Genomic DNA, 25,169 nt, shown 5'->3' with positions numbered 1-25,169 from the left:
GCAGGATGCTGGTTTGTGTGCAGACCGCGCGGCGTGGTCGTGGTCTCTCCTGTCCTTTCTGAAACGGCCAGGGCCCGATGGCCTGCCAGGGCTCGACATGTCTGTGTGTGCAATGCACAGGTTCACGTGGGCGGGATGGTGTTCTCTCCCGGCTCGGTGAGTGTCGTCTCAGACAGCTTGCTGACCCTGCCAGCCATCGTCAGCATCGCGGCGGGCGGCAGCCTCCTGCTCATCATCGTCATCATCGTCCTCATCGCCTACAAGCGGAAGTCTCGCGAGAACGACCTCACGCTGAAGAGGCTCCAGATGCAGATGGACAACCTGGAGTCCCGCGTGGCCCTGGAGTGCAAGGAAGGTGAGCGGGGCGCCCCCGCGCACCCCGGCCCCCTCCTACCAACAGCGCTCATCTTTGCTTCCGTCCTTCCCACCGCAGCCTTGTCTCCGCTTGGAGCTGGTTCCTTTGCTCGCAGGGCCAGAGAAGTCCAGGCAGTGCCCACGTGAGGCCCCAGGCCGGTCACGTTGTTCTGCCCCCGTGCCCTGACTCATGCCGCAGTCGGGCTTCCTTCCTCTCCCTCCCAGGGCCACAGTGTCTCTCAGTCAGCACCTCAGCCCCGGATCCCCCAGGGGTGTGTCTGGCTCCTCCTGGGTCATACCCAGAGGTGCAGAAGCAGCAGCAGGCGGGCGGGGCACCTCAGGGCCCCGCCCAGGGTTTGTTTGCCTTCCCTGCAGCAGGCTGCTCGGAAGCCGGCTTGCTTGTGTCCTTGCCCGTGGACGTGCGTGGGAGTGGAGGCTGCTGTTTTCCGTCTCCCACGCAACCACAGCCACGAGGTGACGCGTGTACCTGGCCTCCCTCGGGCTGAGGACCCAGTGAGCTCTCTGAGTAAACATTTCAATTAGGAACCAAAACATTTCTCCCTTGGCTGCAAACGGCAGGATCAGAAACAAGCCTTCTCGTGATGAAAGGGAAGAGCTGGGCTGAGGAAAGGTGGTCAAGGGCTCCTCCCAGAGCCGGGGCTGGGGAGGAGGGGAGCAGAGGGCACCAGGAGACAGGCCTGCTACCCAGGGGGTGCTCCCCTGCCAGCCAAGGACCTGCCGGCCAGGGCGCCCCAAGGCTGGGTTTGGTTTTGTTCTCTGTTCTGTGTGTGTGTGGTGTGTGTGTGAACACATACATAACGTAAACGTACCCTTTGAACCCTCGCTGTCTGTACACCCCGGGGCTCTCCGCCTCCGGTTCTGTGGCGTTGAGTACACTCACGTTGTACAGCTGACACCGCCATCATCTCCAGAATGTCCCCGTCTTCCCCACCTGAAACACTGTCCGCTCAGCAACAACCGCAATTACACCCTTCCGCTTCGCACTTGCAACTGCCATTCTGCTTTCTGCCTCTATGAATCTGTCAACGCGAGGCACCTCGCATAAGTGGAATCAGAGGTGCGTGTCCCTTTGTGTCTGGCTCATTTTACGCAGCATAGTGTCCTCCGGGTCCATTGTGTTGCAGCCCGTGTCAGAAGAGCGTTCCTTTTTAAGGCTAAATGATAGTCCATTGATGGTACAGACCACGTTTGGTTTATCCAGCCATCTCGCACATTTGGGTTGTTTCCACCTTTGGATGTTGTGAATGATGCTGCTGTGAATGTGAGTGGACGAGGATCTGTTCAGATTCCTTCTTTCAGTTCTTTGGGGTAGATACCAGTAAAATTGCTGGTCACATGGTCATTCTGTGTTTACTTTTTAAAGGAAGTGCCACGTTGCTTTCCAGAGTGACAGCACCAATTTACATTCCCACCAGCAATACGTGACGGTGTCAGAATTTCTGCATCCTCGCCAATATTTGTTATTGTCTGGTTTTTGGAAATAGCCACCCTATCTCATGGGGGTTTTGATTTTGATTGTCCCCCAAGGTTTTGCATCTTGATGGATTCTCTTGCTTGGAAAAGGGGTCAAAGCTGCCTGTTTGGGTCTTTGCCTGATCCCATGGCCCCTCTCACCTGCAGCACCTTCCAGACAGGTCATAGTGTTCCTCTTTTTTCTCTGTTTTAACCACACTTGTGATACAGAGAAAGAAAATTAATAATTATAAATAAACACAGGAAAGGAAATAACATAGAAATCACCCATATTCCCACCACCTAAGAAAGGCAGCCTGGAGCTATCCCACCCCCCCAGGGAGATGTACCCCCAGGTTTCCCTCCTCCTTCACAAACTTCTCCCACTTTCCCTTCTTTGCTGGGGTTCCCCTCCTCAACCTCCCTGTCTCTGCTGCACTTTTGTAGCATTTGCAGAACTCCAGACGGACATCAACGAGCTGACCAGCGACCTGGACCGCTCAGGGATCCCCTACCTGGACTATCGTACCTACGCCATGCGCGTTCTGTTCCCCGGCATCGAAGACCATCCCGTCCTGCGGGAGCTGGAGGTACGCCTGCCTCCCTGGCCTGGCCTCCCAGGAGGGACACAGCTCCCGGGTGTCCTAGGGTAGGCCAGGGGGGCCCAGCAGCTCGGAGAGACGTGAGGAGGGGACACGGAGGGTAACAGCATCTCTCCAACGGGCACATTTCTAGTCAGGAAGATCGTGGCCAAGTGGGGGATGATTCCAGGGTCAGGCTCATTGCTTGTCATTTTAAATTAATAATGGAATTCATGAACTACAATTCTGCCTCGTTTTCTACTGGATTTAAGGTGGCTAAGGGAAGAGGTAGGATTCTGTGAGGTTTGTCTGTTTATTTGTTGGTCTCTTTTACCAAAGATGATAAATCAGGACAGAGATTAAGGGGCGACTAGATTAAGGGGCGCGGATTGTATATGGGGTATCTCCTATCATATCCTTGGGAAAAGCACATGATGGCATCCCACTGAGGATGCCTCCTGGAGCCCAACCCTGCCATCCCAGGGGAAGGTCAGAGCAGACTCTAGGCTTCAGAGACCGGCCATTCCTACATCATCGCGGGTGGGGTGGTTATGGGCCGCACAGGGAGGGTCTTCCGGCAGGGCCCCTGGGTGCGCGCCGGGCTGGGGGCAGCTGTCCTCTGAAGGCACACCTGTCACCGCCCCAGGTGCAGGGGAATGGGCAGCAGCACGTGGAGAAGGCCCTGAAGCTCTTCGCCCAGCTCATCAACAACAAGGTGTTCCTGCTGACCTTCATCCGCACCCTGGAGCTGCAGCGCAGCTTCTCCATGCGCGACCGCGGCAACGTGGCCTCGCTCATCATGACCGGCCTGCAGGGCCGCCTGGAGTACGCCACCGACGTCCTCAAGCAGCTGCTCTCCGACCTCATTGACAAGAACCTGGAGAACAAGAACCACCCCAAGCTGCTGCTCCGGAGGTGGGCTGTGGCCAGGGCCGGAGGGCGCGGGTGTCTGAACAGGGACCGGAGCCCATGAGAGCAGGTCCCGTAAACAGCCCCGAGGGCTCCCTCCCCAGAAAGGCCTGTGCCCCCATATCTCACAGGAGGAATCGGATCCCCCTCGGCTAGGCACTGCATGGTGCCTGCTGCTGCTACAGGTGGCGGAGAAGCTCGGGCCTCCGCTCCCATCCTGCCACCTGCTAGCTGTGTGCCCGTGGGCCAAGGTCACGGCCTCTCTGCCGTTCAGTTTCCTTGTGGACAAAACGACCTGGAGAGTGCCTGTCACGTGGTCTGTTCCCTTTCTGTGCGTCTACAGCTGTGCTGACAAAACACAGTGGCCATGTAGGACTATTCATTAACATGAAAAAAATGTAAAATTCAGTTCCTGCCTTACACTAGCCACGTTCCACCGGTGTTACCACGTATTGGCCACCGGACTGGACAGAGCAGATGGAGCACGTTTCCGTCTAGCAGGAGGCTCAAACGCACAGCAGCAGGCTAGAGATTCAGTGTGGCCTGTGCCTCCCGGGCAGCTTCCTGGATCTGAGTCACCAGCATCCACCACCTGCCCCCTCCCCCCCCAGTTGCCATTTTCCTGGCAGAAGAGAGGGTAGGAGACCTCGGCGTCTATCCCCAGAGCTCACCCTCTCTGGAGGCCCTGGGGAGCCCAGCGCAGCTTTGGAATAAGCCTGGTCTATTTCACCGCCTCCCCTTTAGCCTTCTCCGAGCATGGGCTCAGGCTGCCAGGCCCCACGTGGGGTGAGAAGGGAGGAAGGGTGACTTTTATGACTGCTGAGCCTCGTCCTGCCAATCTGAGCATGAGCAACTCTTATGAAGAACTGCTGTATTTAAATGAGTGCTAATCCCAGGCACAATGCGAGGAGAGGGTGCTGGGAGGGGCCGGTGAGCAAGCTACAATTTCTCCTGCATTTCACCCTCTCTCAGGCCCCATCCCTGAGCAGCCCTGGCAAAAGCCTGGGAGGTACTGCAACCAGAGGGTAGCATTTGCACCGTGTGCAGGGAGTTGAGATACCCTCCGCCCCCATTACTGAGGATCCGTCAAGCCCCCAGATCTGCGGCCCAGCAGTGCGGGTGGGGAATGGGGGGTGCCTGTGGAGACAGACCCCCTGTCAGAGAAACATACACACTACTCTCTGCCTGAGGCGCTGTGATCCAAGACCCCACCTGGCAGGCTACCAGGTGGTTGTCTTCGTACTTGACATATATTAACTCATTCAACTCTGCCAGCAATCCTGTGAGGTGGATGATGATGATGATGGTGATGATCCTCATTTAGAAATGGGGACACTGAACCCAGAGAGGTGAAATCGCTTGCGCAGGGCCACACAGCTAGTACATGGCAGAGCCAGGATTTGAACCGGGCGGTCTGACTCTCAGTGTTGGAGGGCAGGTACCAGGCACCTCTGGTTCAGGCATGCAGGAAATCCTAGACGGACAGGCGAACCATTTATAACCCTGAGGCCGGAAGGGAGGAAGAAGTGGTTCTTTACAGCCCTGTGGGATGGAGTCTGGGTACCCTCATCTGCCGACCACAGCACCACTCCATTGGCACAGGGAATGGAGGCCCAGACAGAAGAAACTTCTGGCCCAAGGTCACACCCGTGGTTACTGGCCGAGTTTGGCTAGAACCCAGGTGTCCTGGCTCCCAGCCTCATGTCCTTCAGTGCCCACAACAACAGGCCCTGCTCGGAGACCCCTTCCTAAAGGTCTGCCCTGTCCCTTCTCCCTCCCAGGACAGAGTCGGTGGCTGAGAAGATGCTGACCAACTGGTTCGCCTTCCTCCTGCACAAGTTCCTGAAGGTGAGTGGGGGCGGACAGGAGCCACAGGGGAGGGCAGGCTGGGTCTGCCCCTCTGGGCCTGGCATCAGGGCTGCACGGGGACCTCCTGAGGAACAGGGCCTGCCTGGCCGCGGTCGGGAGAGGGGGAGCCGGCCGGTGCCGCCTCACACCCCCGCCTGTGCCCGCAGGAGTGTGCCGGGGAGCCGCTCTTCATGCTCTACTGCGCCATCAAGCAGCAGATGGAGAAGGGCCCCATCGACGCCATCACGGGCGAGGCCCGCTACTCCCTGAGCGAAGACAAGCTCATCCGCCAGCAGATTGAGTACAAGACCCTGGTGAGGAGGCCAGAAGCTTGGGGACAGCGTGAACCTCCTGCCCCGGTCTCCGCTTGACCTCTTACCACACAGCCAGTCTGAGGGGGTCAATAAAGAGGCTGGGAGACCGACCAACCAGGCAGCAAGTCCCAGTGTACCAAGGGCAGGCAGACCCAGCGGGGCGCCTTCTCCCCATCTCATCTGGTGGGCCGAAAGAGCTCCCAGTGCCTCAGTTTACCCTAGACAATGTCGGGTAGAGAAGATACCCGGAATTAGGGAGGAGGAAATTGGCAGCATGAGAAAGAACGGGGGTCTGTGGATTCCTAACGGAGGCTTCGGGGAAGGGGGCGGTCAGCCCTGGCTACACCTGGGGCCGCCTCTGAAGCCCAGGATGCCCCGTTCCGGGATCACAGCAACGCTGAGCCTTCCAGGGGCTAGAAAGTAAGAGTCCGCTTCTTTGAGAAAGGAGAGGCGGGCAGAAGGACTCAGGTTGTCACTGGCAGATGGCAGGGAGGTGAAAGTGAGGCACAGAGAGGCGCCCCCGTTTCCCCGCGAGGGGAGGGGTCCTTGGAAAGAGATCCCTCAACTCTCTCCTGCTCCCCCTCTCCGGCGCGCGTAGATTCTGAACTGCGTCAACCCCGACAACGAGAACAGCCCGGAGATCCCGGTGAAGGTGTTGAACTGTGACACCGTCACGCAGGTCAAGGAGAAGATCCTCGATGCCATCTACAAGAACGTGCCCTACTCTCAGCGGCCGCGGGCCGTTGACATGGACTTGGGTAGGAGGCCTGGCTCGGGTGTGGGGGAGGGATGGGCAGGCGGCTTCCAGGAGGGCATGGGGATCGTGGGAGGGGACGGGGAGATGGGAACCTGCCCTGCATCAGCCCGGCTGTGGCGCGACGAGCCTGCCCCATGAGGGGCACCCGAGATACTGCTCCCCGGGCACGGCCTGCTCAGAGCCCACACTTCTGCCCAGCCGCCTGCAGCCCATGGACCCCTAGACGTCTCAAGTGCTCTCATTGCACCAGCTCGAGGGAGTCGGGGTTGCCAGGTCCCTAGAGAGGGTAGGACTGGGTGGTCCTGACTGGCAGCCCCACCCCTCATGGTGACCTGCACCCCTCCACCCAGAGTGGCGTCAAGGCCGGATCGCCAGGGTCGTGCTGCAAGACGAGGACATCACCACCAAGATCGAGGGCGACTGGAAGCGACTCAACACACTGATGCATTACCAGGTGGGGCTCTCGGTCTGGGGACGGCTCTGCTCCAGACCTTGTCCCCAATGTCCCCTGTCCTCTAAGGTTTGCGCCGAGGCCCTCAGAAGCCTAACAGGCTTCGGGTTCTTGTCTTTCCTCGTCCCCTCCTCCCTGACCCTAGAGCAGTGATTGTCAGAGCCACAGGCGCCCATTAGAATTGCTGGGGACTTATCAAAACATGAGCAGTAGTCCTGCTCCGAGAAGCGGACCGCCCTGGGCTGGGCAGGGCTGGCATTGCTACCCTGAGGCCCTACACCTGCAGAAAAGGGGCACATTGTGAAGTCCTCCTGGAAGACAACCACCGTGGGTGCCCGCCGCGCTCTTTGGCGGCCCCCAGAGGCGGCTTGTGCCGCTCCCTGGCAGCGTGGCAGGAAACGGTCTTCCGTTCTGCCACTTGCTAGCTGGTGTCCTTGGGGAAATTATTTACGCTCTCACCCTTCTTATCTGTAAAATGGGGTTGATGGTGACCCCTGCCCCACCAAGTTATGTGGAATAGATTAAATATAGTAGGTCAAATGTTTAGCACATTGGCAGAATTCAACTGCCTGATGAATGAACAATTAAAAAAAGAAAAAATCCCAGCAAAAGAATACAAGATCCAGGAGGTATCCACTCCCCTCCCTCCCACGGTAACCACTCGAGGCTGGGGGTCTCTAAGCGTAAGTGCAGCTAGGCAGGTTGGGATTGAAGAAAAATAATAAAATAGAAGTTGAAAATGAGAGACACCAAGGGAAATTAAACCAACCAGAGGAAGTGCCAGAGGCTGCACGGCCCATTGGGACCACCTGATTAATGACATCGGCCGGTGCCCAGGCCTCACTTGGGAGGGTGCAGGGGGTGGCTGGCAGGCTGGGCTCTGAGGCACGAGCTACCAATGACCAGGAGGCTGGGGCCCTTAATAGCCAACAGGAGCTGTGTGGAAGCCTCCTGGGGTGCACAGGAAGGGGGGGAACTGGGGAAACCCTGAGACACCCCTCTCCAGGCCGCATCCCCCTACTGGCCTGCTTGCCCCTGCCCAGATAGGAGTGTGCTGTCGTGGGAGGAGAAAGGGCTTTGCAAGCTGTGCTTAACCCCTGCTTCCGCACTCACTCATCGGTGGGGTGACATGATCTCTCAGAAACTTGGGTTTCTCATCTGTAAAATGGAAATAACACCCGACTTGTGAAGGTGGTTGGAAGGATTAGACACGACAGGTGTGCCAGGGTGCATGCTTACATCCCAGAAGCCACAGACATTCCTGTGGACCCCACCCGACCGCCACGTCACGCCACGGTGCTTAATGGATGCTGTGGAATAGTCGTAATGACCCAGCTAGAGCTGGAGGAGAAAGTGCAGAACAGAATAGCACCGTGCCCCCAAACTATTCGTTTCTGGAGGCCAGGAGTGGGGCCTCCCCTCTTTGTCTGTGATGCCCTAACGTTGTTACTGGGCTGCCCGCCTAGTGGCTCCCAGTCAGGAGAATGGAATATTCCATTCTTACAGCACTCGGAATTCCCTGATGTCATTTGTCATTCATGTATTCAGTCATTCCTCAAATATTTCCTGAGCTTTCTTGAGTGCATGGCACTCCCCATATGCTAGCTCTGAGTGACAGGGGACCAACAGGGATCATTCTTCCCTGTGGGAGCTGGTGGTGATGATGATGATGATGATGTTGATGATCCTCACACTCATAACGACAGCACTCTCCCTTGCTGGACGCCAGGTACTGCCCTCAGCCTTTCCTGCACCGGCTCCTTTAGTCTGCACAACAAACCTAGACAAGGTAATTATCATTCCCTATGACAAATGAGGCAGCCGAGGCACAGAGCGGTTCAGGGACTTCCCTGGAGTAATGTCGCCAGGAAGTAGCAGAGCCAAGGTCAGACCCAGCCAGGCCTCTTGACCACGGACTTGCACTGCCTATCGGTCAAGAGAAAGAAGGGCTGAGGATTTAGTGATGAGACCTGGAATTGAGTTGAACTGTGGTCATTCGACTCATCTTGTGAATCTTCTTTAGGTGACAACAAACCGTAAATGATAGATAATGTGTCCTTTCTGAGAGTGGAGCGCCTTGCCCTCACCGCTGCCAGGCTTCAGAAGCATCATTTCTGGGCTGGCAGTGGCCAGGAGTTCCTGAAAGACAGAGGTGGGGAGGTCCCCCTCGGTCAGACCTGGTGCTGATGGTGCAGACTGCGGGTGGTCCTGAGGGCTACCCCTGCCGGAAATCCTGGAGTCTTGGCACCTCCGGGCCTGTGCCGAGCTCAGTACCTTGCAGGTTTGGGCCCTCAGGTCAAAGCATTGCCCTCTTGTTACCCTCCCTGGAGTCAAAGGTCCTTGGAGCGCGGACAGGAGAAAATCTGCATAATTTTAATTAACAAAGAGATGTTAAAAAACTTCCCGGGCTCCTGCAGATTTATAGGGAGGGTAAAATTAAACACCACTACTAAAACCAGCTATCAGGGAATCTCGTTAGCACTAATGTTCATTTATAGTTCGACTTCCCAACATTTAATTCTTTTTTGGTGGGAGAGAGGGACTGACAATTTAAGACCCAGAAAGATGGTTTTACGACTGGTGCAGCTATAAATCAAACTTATAAAGTTCATAAAAATTGTTAAAATAAAAAATGGTTTAATAGGAATGTTTTATGGCCCATAACATTATTATAGCTGTTTTATTCCCTCTGCGTTAGGGGTTTAATTGGATCATCACAATTCTGGGGGTTCTTCGTTTTTATTGGATGGAGGGTAATCTTAAATCACAATGGCCCCAAATGTCTTCAATATGGCCCCCCATTAATCAGGCCTTGCCCTCCAGGCTAGGTGCTGAGCCTGGGCACCCTCACGGAGAACAGGGCAAGACACCATCTTTTTCTCTGACTCTCCGAGGACAGCTGTTCTGTTTGAGAAACTCTTCAAGGTGGCCCAGGCATTATAGGACCCAGGCCAGAAAGAAATCAGAGCCAGACAGGAAAATGGCCTTCAGACCAGTGTGACTTGAAATAAAATCCCAATTAGGATATAATGAGGACATGTGCTCTGGGGCCTGTCAGGCCTGGCTGCAGACTGTGGCTCCACCAGGTACTAAGAGTGCGACCTTAGAAGGTGTTGCTTGTCCTCCCGATTCTTCCGTTTCCTCATCTGTACAATGGGAATCATTGTCCATAAGGCACAGGTCGGAGAGGGTCCGAGTCTAGCCGAGCGCTGCCCAATACAAATACAATGCAAGCCATGTGTCGTTTTAAGTTTTTGCCACTTTCAAAAAGTAAAAATACACTGATGACATGAATGTCAACAATATGTTTTATTGAACCCAGCTGATCTAAAATAAGTATCATTTCAGCACGTAGTAAGCATACAAACTATCAATGCGATAGTTGGCATTTTTTTTTACTCATGCTAAGTCCTTGAAAGCCAGTGCACACTGAACATGTATGGATAGCACATGTCAGCTCAGACACCTACAGTGATCCCAGTGCGGACTAACCGAACTCAAGCACTCGGTAGCCCAAGGAGGTGAGTGGCTGCTGTGTTGAATGCCAGGAACTGGTAGCCTCGCACTCTACTCCACCTGATTCCATAACCTTGTAGACGTTCCTGACCGTTCCGTTTCCCAGGAGACCGATAGTCACCCGCGCTGTACCTTTTATACCCTGCTCAGGTGTCAGACAGATCTGTGGTGGCTCTGGTCCCCAAACAGACCTCCTCCTACAACATCCCAGCCTCTGCCAGCATCTCCCGGACGTCCATCAGCAGATATGGTGAGGACCAGGAAGGCAGCCTGGGCAGCTCGGAGGGGAGTCTTCTGTGACCTTCCAGGGACCATTCACTGTCTTCGAGCGGCAGGAAGCCCTCGCTGTGCCGGCTTCTATCTCCTCAGAGCTCTGGGAGCGGGTGGTGCCATGTGCCCTTCCTTCGATAGCCCGGGCCTGGTGAAGGAGTTCAAGGGGCCCAGGACCAGAGAGGCACCTGGAGGGGGAGGTTCATATATCTATGCCTGTTGTCCTGGCTAAATTATTAACAGAGCCCACTTTTCCTCTCAAACGTGTCCCAGTTTGAGACACGTCCTATCCTGTCCACCACTGAAGGGCATTAGGGCCCCCAGGGCCCTCTGGCAATGAGGTTCCAGCCTCACTGTCTCGTACTCTGGATTCGTGTGTGCATGAGGCTTTGGGCTGTCCAGGTAAAGGACAGCTCAGGGCGAAGGCCGGCAGCTCCAGAGAGGCCTTAGCAAGCCCATATTCTGGGCCCCAAGAAGAAGGGCCCCACGAACTTCAAAGAGGGACGATTACAGCTCACAGCTCCTTGATATGCAGGGTTTTCTCAGCGCCCTTATGAAAATATTTGTTTGACATTTTGCCTATTGATCATTCTTGGCTGGAGCCATCAGGGGAGGGGGGCTCTGAAATTCCCTAGGGTCTCTCCAGCTCACAAAATTTCTAAGTCCTGTTTTTACAAAAAATCTTCAGACTGTCCTCATGCCGACCAAAGATCCCTAAAATAACCGCCCACTCCTCATAGGAGGTCCCAGAGATCCCCTTCCCATGGAAACTGGTTTATTCAGAGTGAGTGTGGCAGGTGGGCAGGGATTCTAGAAGGATTCTTCCGACAGGGATGAGGAAGTCAGTTGCTCACAAGCCTCCACCACCCCCTTTTCCTTAGACTCCTCCTTCAGGTACACGGGCAGTCCCGACAGCCTGCGGTCACGGGCCCCCATGATCACCCCGGACCTGGAGAGTGGAGTCAAGGTGTGGCATCTGGTGAAGAACCATGACCACGGGGACCAGAAGGAGGGTGACCGGGGCAGCAAGATGGTGTCCGAGATCTACCTGACCCGGCTACTGGCCACCAAGGTAACTCCCGCTCTGCTCGGCCCGGGGAGGACATCACGGAGTCTGTCCTTCAAGGGGACCCATCCAGATGAGCAGGCCCAGGTCTCGGGCCGGCTTTCCCGAAGAGCAGCCGCTGCTATTTTCTTTCCTTTGGCAAAAATCCTCACGATAGTGTTGCTCCTGGCCCGCTCCTTAAGCCCACCTTTGCCCCACCCCCTTAGGAACATGCTGTGGTTTTCTAACAGGTGTTAGCTGGACAGACATGCCGGCTTTCGGCTTTCACCGTCACCGCCCTTTCCACTGCTTCGCGGCCACAACGGGAGGGAAAGCGTGAGGCCCGGTCCTGCCGGTGGTCCCAGGGAAAGCTCCTCTCCGCAGCCCAGCCCATCCCCCCGACGCTGGGGGAAGTGAGGCTGCAGTGTCGGAAGCTGTGATGTAAATCTGTCTTTCAGCTTCGCTCGCAGAGAACTAATACGCCTTTCAGTGCGGCAATCACACGGCTCCTGTGGGCCCAGCAGGGCTACGTTTCAAATACGCTCCCCTCCTGACCCCGCAGAAATGCCGCTGAAATCCTAGCACAGTGGCATCCAGGTTGCAGCTCTCAGACTTGCTCCCAGAAGTGGCACAAAATGCACCATCAAACCACGTGTCTCCAGGTCTGCTCTGCCGGAAAGGCTAACGAGAGACCAACAAAGACACTCCAGGAAACATTAGACGATTTCCTGACCTGCAGAGGTATTCCTGGAACCTGTGAACTGTGGGACCCAGGCCCAGTCTGGCCCCTCCCCAGACACCCTCCAGGGCCCTGTGGGGCGGGGCTGTGCCTGCGTGTTCCTAGATCTGGACCCTTCGCTCCCAGCCCCACTCCAGACACTGCTAACCCTGGGTCATTAATATCCTAAGCCGTTTGCACACCTTCCTGTCTATCAGACCCTGTGCGGTCCTGCCAGGCTCCTGCCAGGAGGCCCCCAGTCCTCCAGCTGGTTCTTCAGACCCTTGGTGTCAGCCTGCACTGCCCCATCCCCACTCCCCAAGGGGAGCCTGGATCCCTCGCTGTCTTCCCTCCTGGCGTGGACACGGCGTAAATGTGGCATGTGGCTGCAAGTTGGAGGAGATCTTCCCAGGAATCTGCAACTCATTTAGTCCCTCCCACCTCCCCGACACCCCCGCAGTCACCCCACCCCACCAGCTGCTCAGCCTGGCGTCACTGGCATTGCAGACACATTTCAGAGGCAGGATTGGTCCAAGGCACCATCTGGTCTGCCCGTCTACTGCCTGCTGCCCCCTCCTCTCCCCTCCACCTCATCTTCTCCCACTGCCCCTCCCCCAGGGCACCCTGCAGAAGTTCGTGGACGACTTGTTTGAGACCTTGTTCAGCACTGTGCACCGGGGCAGCGCTCTCCCGCTGGCCATCAAGTACATGTTTGATTTCCTGGATGAGCAGGCAGACAGACACAGCATCCATGACACAGATGTGCGGCACACCTGGAAAAGCAACTGGTAACCCCTGGGGAGCTCAGAGGGAGGGGCAGCCTGGAGAGGCCGCGAGCCGTGTGGGGTTGGGACCAGCAGGGTCTAGGGAGATGGAGGAGCCTGTTCGCTGTGCCTGGTAAACCCAGCTCCTTGGACAAATAGTGCACATATGCTCTGCAGAGCCACTGTGGTCCCCAGGCTGCCGCCAAGTGGGGCCCGCCTGGCTTAGCGCCTGGCGCCTGGATGCACGCTTGAGCTCTGCCCTTTCAGGTGGAGACCTTTCCCCCGGAAGCACCTCGTCCCTGACTCTGGGGTCTCTGGTTCTCAGGAAGAGGGAGCTGGGGGAACCTAAACAAAGAGCCTCCTTTGAGAAGTAGCAGCGGAGCCTCAAAGCCAAAGCAATGCCGGCATTCTGAGCGGGGCGGAATCTAAGGCTCGTCCTGGAAGTCCTGAGTTAAACTGAGCCCCCGAGGAAGGTGGCCAGCGCTCCCTCCGCAGAGCTCGCACCTGCTGCAGACTTGAGCCCACCAAGCAGGAGGCTGTCACTGCAAACTGGATCCCTTAAGGCCAAGGTTTTACCCATAGCTTTCAGGAAGTACAGGCAGATGTCCTACATGCGGGACTGTCTTCCCTAAAAGTAACCTCTGCGGCAGCGGGGAGGCAGCTCCCACAGGACGCTGGCATACGACTGGTCTCTCCAGGGTCTGAACCTGGACCAAAAACCCAGATGAGGTCTGGCTTTCAGGTCAGATAGGGCCTGGCCAAGAGCCAGAGTCTGAAATCTTCCTTCGGGAAAGAGTGGAGAGGAGAGAAAGGAGGTCCAGGCATTTGGGTTGGGCGGGCAGCCCACACAGCTGTCTGGAGTCAGCGATCCCTTCAGAAAACAGAGCCGACACAGATGGGCCCAGGCTGTTATTTGGGAATCAAAGGTCCTAGCAACCAGCAAAACACTTTAGAAATACCCAACCCCAACCTCGTCGATTCCTTTCTTCTCTGGGCTGTTGTGGTTGCTGAGCCCTTCAAAGTCTGCAGCTTTTATCAAAATGGAGTGAAATGGAGACTTGGGTGCTCGTGGGCTGCCTTTCGCCGGGGTCCCCGGAGGTAGGGCCATGGCTATGTCTGTTGTTTGAAGGACCCCAGCCCAGTGCTGGGAGTAAGCAAATTCAGGGAAATCCAAAGAAAAGTCTAGATTATCCCATGCCTTCTGTTGCTGGCCAGGTCCAAGTCATAGAAAGCCCCTACCCTGCTGTTGTGATGGGCGGAGTCCCTTTATCCAGACCTCAAATAGCTGATTTCCAAAGAAAGAATGTCAGAAGCTCCCCAAAGCTGCCGAAGGAAGGGGAGGGCGGAACAGACGAGTCACCCCTCAGCTGAGGCAGCCCTTCCTGGGTTACAGGAAAGTGAGTGACCCCCTTGCGTTTTGGAAGAGAAGCAGAAGTCCTAACGGAAGGGTTTGGAGTGGGCAAAGTGGATCTTTCCCAAGACTTGACAGGACGGAGATGTTTGAGAAAGTTCGGGGTCCATTAGCGTCGAGAGAAGATGAAGAGCAGGAGAGGAGAGACTGGCTGGATTGCTGGAACATCACAAGTCAGGGGACAGAGCTCGCTCCACAGAGGAACCAAAAGAGTTAAGGCCCCACAGGCAGCTGGAGGAGAAGGCAGAGCTGGAAAGGCAGGAAAAACAGCAGCTGTCCTGGTTTTGAAGGGGAATAAGCGGGCTTATCCTCCTCCTGGCCTGAGGAGCAGAGAAAATGCATTCCGCTCTGCTTATGCATTCCCAGTCTGCAGAAGGGACTGTGCTGGGACTGAGCCTCCCTCTCAGGGTGGGAAGAGGGAGCCCAGGGAGTCATTTCCAGCATGCCAACAATGGCCGCCTCCGCCCCCTCTGTCCTGCCCAGATGCACTGCAGAAAGTCCTGGGGAGGTGCTTGAAAGACCTGCCCCCAGGGAGCCCATTCCTCAGCCCTAGCAGGCCTGCCGGCCCTGGGAAGCAGCCTGGGTTGGGCGGGGAGCACAGGTGGCCCCTTTGTGCCCTCCCAAGGCCGTGCCCGGGGCTGCGGGCTGCGTCCTGCTGACAGTGGCCACTGGCACTGTGAAGGGCCTCCAGGAGCCTGGTGGCATTGTGTGCCGCTCTGAGAAAATGCAGTCCTCTGTGCCCGGGCTGCCCTGGGGCCGTGGAGGCCTTTGGGAAAGGCTGCCAGGGGAGGACAGAACCCCCCATCCACCCCTCCGCTGTCAGAGAGCTGGGTCAGCACCCCATTAGGGTACAATGGCCTCTCCTTTTCTCCCGGGATTGGGAACAGCGTAAGCTAAATTTGCAGCCCTGGCCAGACCACTTGCCTATGATTTCATTTCCTCGCCCTTTGGAAAGAGAAGTTTGCATCTGTGGGGCAGGGAGACATATCAGTGGACAGCATCGGGGGGCGGCCAAGGCGCAGCCCTCAGGATGTGCTCTGCCTTTCCCTACAGCCTCCCGCTGCGCTTCTGGGTGAATGTGATCAAGAACCCCCAGTTTGTGTTCGACATCCACAAGGGCAGCATCACGGATGCCTGCCTGTCCGTGGTGGCCCAGACCTTCATGGACTCCTGCTCCACGTCGGAGCACCGGCTGGGCAAGGACTCCCCCTCCAACAAGCTGCTGTACGCCAAGGACATCCCCAGCTACAAGAGCTGGGTGGAGAGGTCAGTAGCACCCTGAGGACGGGCCTGTGCCCCATCTGCTGCTCCATTCCCCACCCTGTGGCTTTCACTGACCCAGGACTCACAACTGTGGTACCTTCATACATGTCCCCAGTTTTTCCCTTGTCTACACTCCCTGCTGGGGGAGAAAGGGAAGCTTTGTGGCCTTGGAAGTCAGATCATTATCATCCTAATTGTCATTTATTGAGCACATGCTAAGCACCCAGCACTCTGGTAAAGATGTTGTCTGTATCATCTCATTAAAATGTCCAACAGCATTGTGAAGTAGGTATTATTATCATCTCTATTTTACTGATAAGGAAACTGAGGCACAGAGAGGGTAAGCGACTCACCCAAGGTCAAACAGCCAGCAGGGAGCAGAGCTGAGATTTGAATACAAGGACTCTGGTCAGAGTCTGGGCTTTTAACTGCTTTGGGGGCACTGCAGCCAGGAGCTTGGAGCCAGATGGAACCTGCTTTGGGGGGGACCTGTCTCCACGGCCTCAACCTCGATTGAGGCCAAGAGGAAGCTACATCAGAAGAGAAAGAAGGCATGAGGGAATGGGGACACCTCATGCTCGCGAGGGGCCCGGGGTCAGGGTAGGTGCAGGCCAACGTGCTGAGCTCCCATCAAGGAGCCTGTCCTGTCCCCGGCAGATACTACGCAGACATCGCCAAGCTCCCCGCCATCAGTGACCAGGACATGAACGCCTACCTCGCTGAGCAGTCCCGCCTGCACGCCGTGGAGTTCAACATGCTGAGTGCCCTCAACGAGATCTACTCCTACGTCAGCAAGTACAGCGAAGAGGTGAGACGGGGCCCTGGGAGGGCAGGAACCTCACAGGCCGGGCAGCTAGACAGAACGCCTGCCCAAGTCCTTAAATAACAGCACAGAGGGTCACTTAGGAAACACATTCCTGGAGGCAAAAATCCCTGGGCTCAGAAGTCATTTCCATTCCGCCAGAGGGCAGCCGCCCCTCCCGATGCATCCAGCACTTTCTACACCTCGCACTGTCTGGCCCTCACTGTTAACGCAATAAGAACACTGAATAATGTCATTGTTTTCCTGTTGAAAGTGTCGTGTGATTAATTTCATTCTTTCTTAAACGATGAATCAGACGCTGCTTTGCGCTCGGCCCGTCCTGTCAGTTACGTTTCAGACGCGCAGGCGGACCTCAGCATGAGTGGAGGTTAGACAGGACCGCTCGGAGAACTCACAAGTCACACACTAGCATTGTACCTGAAAGCAGTGTTCATACTTAATAATAATAATGATGACGATGATGACGATAGCTACACTCAGTAGCACTTTCTACGTGCCAAATACTGTTTTAAATACCTTGGATACACCACTGACCCTTGAACAACATGGGTCTGCATTGTGCAAGTCCACTTGTACGTGGATTTTTTTCAATTGACCACAGTTCAGTTGACCACACAGGTCAAACCTACGTTGTTTGGGGATCAGCCCTACTTTGGGGGATCACCCATGCAGAGGGCTGACTATAAATATACAAGAATCTTCTACTACTAGGTGGGAGGTCAGCACCCCAATCCCTGTGTTGCTCAAGGGTCACTACATGCATACATACATAACATATATGTACATACACATACATACACATGGAGTCAGTTCATCGGGTACATTATGTAAGGTACGTTCACTAGGGCGGAATGGAAAGGCAGGCAGAAGGAGGAAGGATCCTCTGCTGAGTCCTGAAGTGTCCCCCACTTTGCTTTGTTCCTCAGCTCATTGGGGCGCTCGAGCAGGACGAGCAGGCCCGGCGCCAGCGGCTGGCGTACAAGGTGGAACAGCTCATAAATGCTATGTCCATCGAGAGCTGAGAGACGGAGCCTCCCGTTCCTGGGCAGAGGGACCCGAGAGAGCGGTCACACGGGGCGTCTCGGAAGGAAGGACGAGTGCCGTCCCCTGAGACCCCACCCAGGGAGAGGGGAGGGCCCCTCTCCTCTGCCAGCCAAGTTTCCTCCCAGGCGGTCCCTGAGGGAGAGACGGGGCGCCGTCCACCCAGGGCGGACAGGAGAGACGCAGGACCACGAGGAGGAGGTTCTTCAAGCCGAGAGGCTCAAGCTGGGCACGGCTCTGCCTCTGTGACTGCTGCTTTGCATGGAAACTCACTTGATGTATATTGGGGAAATAATGAGAACTCTATTTAATTTTTTTTAAGAAAAAAGGAAAACCAGAAATAAAACAAAACAAAAAGCCTCCCTGTTCCTCCCGTCCAACTTTTGTTGAATTCTGGTTTCTATCCCACTTCCTTCTTCTGCCCCGTCCCTCCGTCCCTCCTTCCTTATCTGACTCCTGTTTCCCAATGCCAGGAAAACAAAACCGACAGAGATGCTGAGAGAAATGGGAGGGAAAACGATTGTTTCCTTTCCCTTGGGATGACAAGAAATAATGAGGAGGAGAAGAATGAGCACAAGTTTGCACCAAACACTTTGCAAAACTAGAGGCCAGTAAAACCCGGAATGATCGCGGCAGCCAGAAGAGCGTGGGAACTTCAGAACTTTGCACCAATTGCAAAGCCGTTGAGCAGCTCGGCCTGGCTGGTGGGAAATTGAGCTTTATAGACCACACACCTGTATATTCTCATCTCTTGAGAGATGTGTCTCTAGAGTACCAATGCTTTTTGCTACTGTTTTGTGTGTGTGCGCGCGCATGTGTGTGTGTGTGTGTGTGTGTGTGTGTGTGTGTGTTTGTTTTATTTAATCCCAAACCTCAACAAATGAGGAGCTGATCTTTGGTACTTTTCCTTTTGGTTTCCCTAAAGTTACTACCAGAAGTGGGGGAGAGGTGGGCCTCTCTCAGACCAGATGACTGGCCTCCCTGAGGACACACGCAGCTCCGGCTTACATCCGTCACTGTCATAAACCCGGCACCCTGGGGACGGGCCTGCAGGCGTGTGGCCAGGCCTCCAGGAGGTTCCAGTGGGGCCATTTGGACCCACGCGTGGTTTTTATAGTTAAAGAGAAAACAAAAATCAAACACTGTTTACAGCAAGCAATACTTGAAGAGCATGGGTTAAAGAAGCTGCAGTATGTACTGTGATGTTTTCTTTCCTTCATTCTCTCGTGCCTGGAAAGGGGAGACCACCCTTCACTCCTGTGCGGAGCTCCTGACAGCACTTCCTCAGGAGCCATGACTGTAACACCCCCACATGACTCCTCTGCCTCTCTTCCTGCCTCTCTCGTCCTATGAGTTTGAAGGACAAGCGGGTGGCTTTTCCCTGGGCTCCGTTCCTGCTCTCTCCTGCCGACACCTAAAACCACAATGGCCAACCCTCCTGAGTGTAGTTTCCAGACAAAGAGACCAAAGCTCCACGCCCTGGTCCAGAGGACCCACGGAAGCCAGTGGGAGTCGTCAAGAGGAAGGCACTCTGTTGGTGATAGGACCTTGGTGACCAGGACAGCCATCTGAGCTCCCCGCCTCCCTCATTGGTAAAGAGCCAAGCAGACAGCTCCAACTTCTCTACGAGCAGCATCGCAGTGTGGAGGAAGGAGGACGAGAACGGCAAAGGGATGGGAAGGGGGAGGCAGGAGCGGACCAACCTCCCCTTTCCACCTACTTTTCAAGGGGTTACAATGCTGGGAAACTGGACCAGCCATCCCTAGAGAGACCAGACCAGAGTCATTTCCTCTGTAATTAACTGTGGGCCCCAGCTTCTCTGTGCCCTGATTTACCTCCAAGCAATTCCAATTTCCAGAGGCTCTGCTGACCACACTGGGTTCCCAGGAAAGGGCTGGGGGAGGGAGACTGAGCGCTGGCTTCCACCCCTGGAGTGTGGCTTTGGATTGCTGAGCTAACCACACAGCAGACATCGCCTGGTCCCAGCTCCAGTTTCTTGCCTGAACGAAGCTGACAAATGGGAAGAGAAAAGCATTCAGCAAAATACTCAGGAAATTTGCTTGTTTTCATTATAATTCACAACCAGCCATGCCAAGGCCACTTTCTTCTGATAATCCACTTCTGTTCAAGTTTCTCTGGGCCTTATTAACAGCCTGAAAGAAATACTAATGACCGGCCTTCCTCACTCAGCCAAAGTGTTTGCTCTTCATAGCACCCCAAGCTCTTCAGCTCCGCGCCCATGAATGATGGCAATGCAAAGAGAGGAGCTACGGGCCAGAGGAAAGTGAGCAAGGGACTTTGTGCTACCCAACCACACACACAGACCCAGCCCACCTCCTCTCACTTCTGAGCTCCGAATGAAGGTGTTCTGATCACACCACTGTTCAAACTGGCACCTAGGACTTTGCCCCAAGAAGTAAAAGCAAGTTAGACATCTCAGTTGCATCATAACCATCCCTTGCATCCGCCCACGTGTCTCCCAGCAGCTAATTTTGGTGACCGTTCACTGCCCCTGGGGATACTTCCGTGAAGGTTTTGGAGAGAATGGTGGGAGGTAGGGGAGGCCAACTGAAGAGTAGAGAGAAGAGGAACGCGAGCTGCCAAGCGGCGTGGCCCCTATCTCAGGATTCCAGGAGAGAGCTGGGGAAGTTGGCTTGGCGAAGGAAGTGGCAGAGGGGCATCCCTGAGAAAGGAACTAAGAAGAAGGAAAAGTCAGTTGGATTCAAGACGGGCCAAGAGGTTGTAGAGCTCCTCTCTGGCTTCTCGTCTCTCTCTCTTCCACCAACTCTTGACTTTGGGTCACCAAGAACCAGTGGAGTCCACCCTGTGGAAGAAGAAGAGGAAGTTGGCTGACCTCTCTCCTCACTGTTATCCAATTTGAAGATATTTTGACCTTGAGTGAAGAATATTCAAGTAACAGCCCCTCCCCAACATAAAGCCATACATCTTGGAGGGAGGCAGGGAAGGAAGTCTCTCAGCTTCATTTTGCACAAGCAACCTGCACAAGCGACAAGTCTCTGGAAAAGGTAAAGGACTTCAGAAATGTGTTAGGCAAGACAGGGTGCTAATGGGCCACATGGAGATGGACAGATGGACGTCTCGGTGGAGCGTCACTCCAGCCGGCCTGCTGCTGCCTCCCGCCCTCGGCATGCTTTCAGGTGCTTTGTGCGGCCCCCTCCCCCTCCCACAGCACCTCTCTCAGAAACATTTCCCACCCACCTCCAGCAGAGAGCTCCCCCTCCTTGCAGAGTTCAGCCATTGAAAGCATGGATCAGCTGTTCACCTCCCACGAGCGAGGGACCTGGTTTTTGCATTCATTTATCCATTCAGGGAACCTTCAGACCTGCAACTATTTTCTAGGCATTGCTCTATGTGCTGAGAAACAGCAATGAACAAAACCCAGAAGGACCTTCTAGCAAGTGTGCATTCTTCAGGTGCTGGTTCCTGCCAACTTAGCAGACAGTGTTCTCCTTCCCCACCAGTAGGGGGCAGGAGTTTTCTAACAAGGGGCCTGAGGAAAGAAGAAAGCTGACCAACCCAGCTGCCTTACCTTATTCTGGAGACATTATTGGGGCAATAGAGCCCCCCCTCTTTTCCACTGCTACTGTCCCTTGTGGTGACACGTCTCCTGCTGCTCAAGCCCCTGACCTTCCTTCGTTTCTACCAAATGAGAGCAAGAAATAGCAGTGGAGGCCCTGCTGCGCACCTCACGAAGCAGAAGTAAAGGATGGGTGTGCTAGACTCAAAGTGGCCTGGGCAGAGCAGAGAGAATGCTTGGAAGCCTCTGGCTGATGAGCGTCCAGGTGCTTCCCTATGGCCACACCTGCCCCCATTAACCTGCAGCCAGTAAGCACTGAGCCAGCAGCTGTTCCAGGGAGGCCGCTCCTCCCAGCCACTGTGTCATGCCCGAGGCCTGGGCCTAGACTGAGGGCAGACGGGGCTCCTTGGGTGAGAAAATGCAGGGCAGCCTCCCGGACACGGGAGGAGGTACACGGGAGTGGATCCCACAGGGAGACGGGGGATGGAGTTCAGGGCCTTCTGAAGCCTCAGGTACATGCTTTGAGAAAACGGCAGCATCCTCTTCATAACTCCAAATCTCTCTTCTCCCTTCCCTTTCTCCTGGTCTCCCCAACGAGTGAAATTTCAGCTACCTGGGCTCAGTGATGCCACCGATGGAACATCAAGTTTCATTCTTGGCATCGGAAGAGTCCTGCCTGGGAGAGAGTCAAGACCACTCCTTGTCACACAGGGCGACAGCCCAGCAAGCAGACCGGACTCCTGGGGCTCCCGCAGATGCCCTCATCTGCACCCCACCCCCACCCCCGAGAAGAGAGGCTCTGCCTACACACTGGCCTCCTGGGCGCCCTTCAAGGAAGACGGCAGATCCTCCGGCTTCAGGCAAGGCCCTGACTCTTACCCTCCTGACTGGCATCACAGGTGGAGAGCAAAATGGAAAATAGTCCCCTCCATACAGAGTACATATTCTCTGTGTGTCAGGGAGCAAGGGACAAGCTCTTTGTGCCATGAGACCAGGGACCTGAGCCCACCCGCCTCTGCCCACAGCTCCTCCTGCCCAAACCTGCTCTTGACACACTGGAATCTGTATCATATATATTTTTAAGAAAATGCGGCGATAGTTGTCTGGTTGTGTTGTTTTTACAGGTGTTATGGAATAAATAAATAAGAAAACTGGAAGAAAATGAAGTATTTAAAATGTTCCGATAAAATAGGGTTTTTTGGTTATTCTAATATATTATTGTATACCTACTGTACATATGAAGCACTCCTATTTTGCAAGCCAAGGACACAATTTGTACTGTTGTTATATATAAATAAAGTTTACTGGATTAAAAAAAACTTTAGATCTTCAAATAAACTGGGTTGTTAAGCAGCATGTGTTCAGAAGGACATTTCACGACGTATTTGGGAAGCCGGGCATCATGGAGAGATGAGCTAAGTTGTTTTGAGAGACTCCCAGAATTCTCCCTGGAGCCAGAGCTTGTTAATATCCAGTCATCACTGCGCGCGCGCGTGCGCACACACACACACACACACACACACACACACACTGCTCTGGCTTGTACCCGTGGATGAACACTGCCCTCTAGCCCCAGGACCCCAGAAGATGGCTTTCCCCCCACAAAAGGCTGACCTTGCACAGAGGCTTTGGGTGGAGGCCTTCTCCCAGGGGTGAATGAGGCCTCCGAAGAAAGAGGGGGTCCACCCCTAGACCTTCCTGAAAATTGCATTCACTCATTTGTACAACACATCTATTAAGCATCTGCCATGGCCTGGCGTTATGGCAAATGCCCTGGGAAAAAGTAAAAAATGAAAAACACCTGCCCTCCCCAACCTTGTCGTGTGGCGAAAACCATGAGGATTCCGAAGGGGAGTGTCTGAGCCGCAGCACGGGAAGGGTATTTTCGTTTTTGATGTTCAGAGGAGAGGTTAAGGGGAGCGGAGGAAAGGCACCAGGCCTTGCGCCTTCACCCAGCAGGGGCGAGGGGGACTGAAGCAGCGAGGCCGACCGAGGACGTCAGGCGCCCTCCCCCGGCTGTACTTCCATTTCTCCCTTTGTCTTGCTCAGACCCCAAGTGTGTGGGTGACGGTCCCCTCTCCGCCGCTGAAGGAGACAGATAGGAGTAACCCGAGGACCCGTCCGGCTGACATTTCAGCTGAGCGGGCCAGAAACTGCTGGGCACTCCCGTCATGGTAACGGGGCAGAGCTGTTTTCAGGCCCCAGCTGTGTGCTGGCGCCAAATAACACCTCCTGGAGGGCGGGTGAGATGCGGCCCTGGCCCTCAGACAGCTTCCCCTCGGAGGCGGAGCCGTCAGCCAGACAGGCCCTGCTGTTCTCACGTCCAGTCGTATAGGGACTGTGACACCCTAAGAATGGGACCTGGACTCAAAAAACAAAGCAATTGCACGTTCATAGGTAGAGTGCGTGCTCCAGTTGTAGAATTAGTGTAGATTCAAAGGGGAAATTCCCGCGATGATTTTTCAGTCCCCTCTTTGCAGCCTCTGAGTTTATGATGTGTACACACACACACACACTCACACACAACACACACACACAGAGGGAGAGAGAGAGTTTCCTAAGAAACAGGAGAGAGGCAATTGCTGGTTCTGAGGGTAAGAAAAATGCAAACACAACACCCTAAAGAGCCAGGGCAGAGCAGGCCCCAGCTCGTGTGCAATCAGCTCATTGTTTTCCTTTGCTCAGAGGGTTTGTTTGTGTGTGCAGGGGCCATGGGCCATTGCGCTAGCTAACATCACTGACATGCAACCATCCTCCGCTTCTCTTTTACATGCAGACCTGGCGCGCTGGAGGCGCTCGGTCCCACCACAGTGGGAAGGTGTGATCATTTCTCAGCAGAGCCACACCATGGCCTGGCCAGCTCCTGCCAAGAGCATGGTTAGAGGAGATGGGCCTTGTCAGTCAGTGTCTGATGGGGTTCTGGAGTCAGCTGGGACAGACTGGATGGAGGCGGCCCTTTCTTCATACGGGTTCCTTGCACCCCAGAGTTGCCTGCTGCACCTCATCTCCCCTTAGCAACTTGGACTTGGAGGACCTCTATTATTAAATATCCGGTGCAGGAACTACCATCCTCAGGAAGGAAGGCGGGGGGGATCTACCAGTGCCTGTCTGTCCTGTTTACAGGACAGAACACAGCCAGTGCCAGGCCCACGGCACATGCACAATAACAATGTTATGAATGAATGATTCAACAAAGGAATTTTGTGAACCACCCATCATATTCTAAGCACTGGAATATCCTATTTTAGGCCTCTTAATCTCAGATGATAAGAGTGTTCCATTTTTATACTCTGTAGCTCAGAGAGGTGAAGGGATTTCCTTAAGGTTGCACAGATGCACAGTGGTTGAGCCACTGAGGTCTGACTCCAGAGTTTAGATGGCATGCTCTTCTGCTGCATAACTCTGCCCTTCAGTGTCTCTAGAGCCATTAAATCCTTGGGAGTCTTCTCCAGAAAGGGAACCATCCTCTTGCAACCAGCAGGCGCAAAGGGACCCATCTTGAGCATCCATTAATATTCATATTTGTCCAACACAATCACTATTGATTCATCGCTTGAAGTGAGCGCGACACTAGACTGAGCACCGTTCGATACACAAAGAGGGGGGAAAGCTACGTCTCCAAGTTGCAGCTTTCTCAGAATTTACAATCTAATGTCAAGACAGAATCATTATTCCAAGAGGGAAAGATGCATCCCTTTTCTTTGTTTTTACTACACGTGCAAAATAATTTTGCCAGACTGCAGCCATATAAATCTCAGAGTATGAAGGTCTTCAGTTTGAGGGAAAACCCTGCATACGTCACTGGAGATGATTCAGGGAAGTGGGTGTTGGTAATGTGTGTTTAATCATATTGACAGCATGAGCTGGCTGTGCTCAGCAAGTGGGCTGAAAAACAGATGAGGTCCCACCGTCCTTGGCTGCTGGAAGCTGGGAGCCAAAGTCGGGGCCCCCCAGTACTACATGTGCAGGACTTGCTGCTATGTGTTAATAAGATATTATTAAGTAATATAATATATTAACTAATAATATATATCATATATAAAAACTAATGATAGTATTATACTATTCATCTGATTCCCAGCTTCGCTTTATG

General features: G+C 54.5%; 1 protein-coding gene across 1 annotated transcript in view; it reads left to right on the top strand.

The window, feature by feature from the left end:
* PLXNA2 (plexin A2) overlaps positions 1-17,906 on the top strand; it is a 205,189-nt gene extending 187,283 nt beyond the window's left edge. Inside the window, exons 20-32 of the mRNA XM_036272998.1 lie at positions 121-355; positions 2,275-2,417; positions 3,055-3,323; positions 5,099-5,165; positions 5,333-5,479; positions 6,078-6,237; positions 6,587-6,690; positions 10,354-10,453; positions 11,355-11,545; positions 12,855-13,024; positions 15,465-15,677; positions 16,332-16,482; positions 17,424-17,906. Of these exons, the coding sequence (XP_036128891.1) occupies positions 121-355; positions 2,275-2,417; positions 3,055-3,323; positions 5,099-5,165; positions 5,333-5,479; positions 6,078-6,237; positions 6,587-6,690; positions 10,354-10,453; positions 11,355-11,545; positions 12,855-13,024; positions 15,465-15,677; positions 16,332-16,482; positions 17,424-17,519 (2,046 nt within the window). The 3' untranslated portion in view covers positions 17,520-17,906. The remainder of the gene's footprint in view (positions 1-120; positions 356-2,274; positions 2,418-3,054; positions 3,324-5,098; positions 5,166-5,332; positions 5,480-6,077; positions 6,238-6,586; positions 6,691-10,353; positions 10,454-11,354; positions 11,546-12,854; positions 13,025-15,464; positions 15,678-16,331; positions 16,483-17,423) is intronic.
* The last annotated feature ends 7,263 nt before the right edge of the window (positions 17,907-25,169 follow it).

Source organism: Molossus molossus, unplaced genomic scaffold, assembly GCF_014108415.1.
Source record: "Molossus molossus isolate mMolMol1 unplaced genomic scaffold, mMolMol1.p scaffold_m16_p_20, whole genome shotgun sequence".
In the NCBI taxonomy this organism is placed as follows: domain Eukaryota; kingdom Metazoa; phylum Chordata; class Mammalia; order Chiroptera; family Molossidae; genus Molossus; species Molossus molossus.
This window is presented reverse-complemented; position numbering and strand designations above follow the sequence as displayed.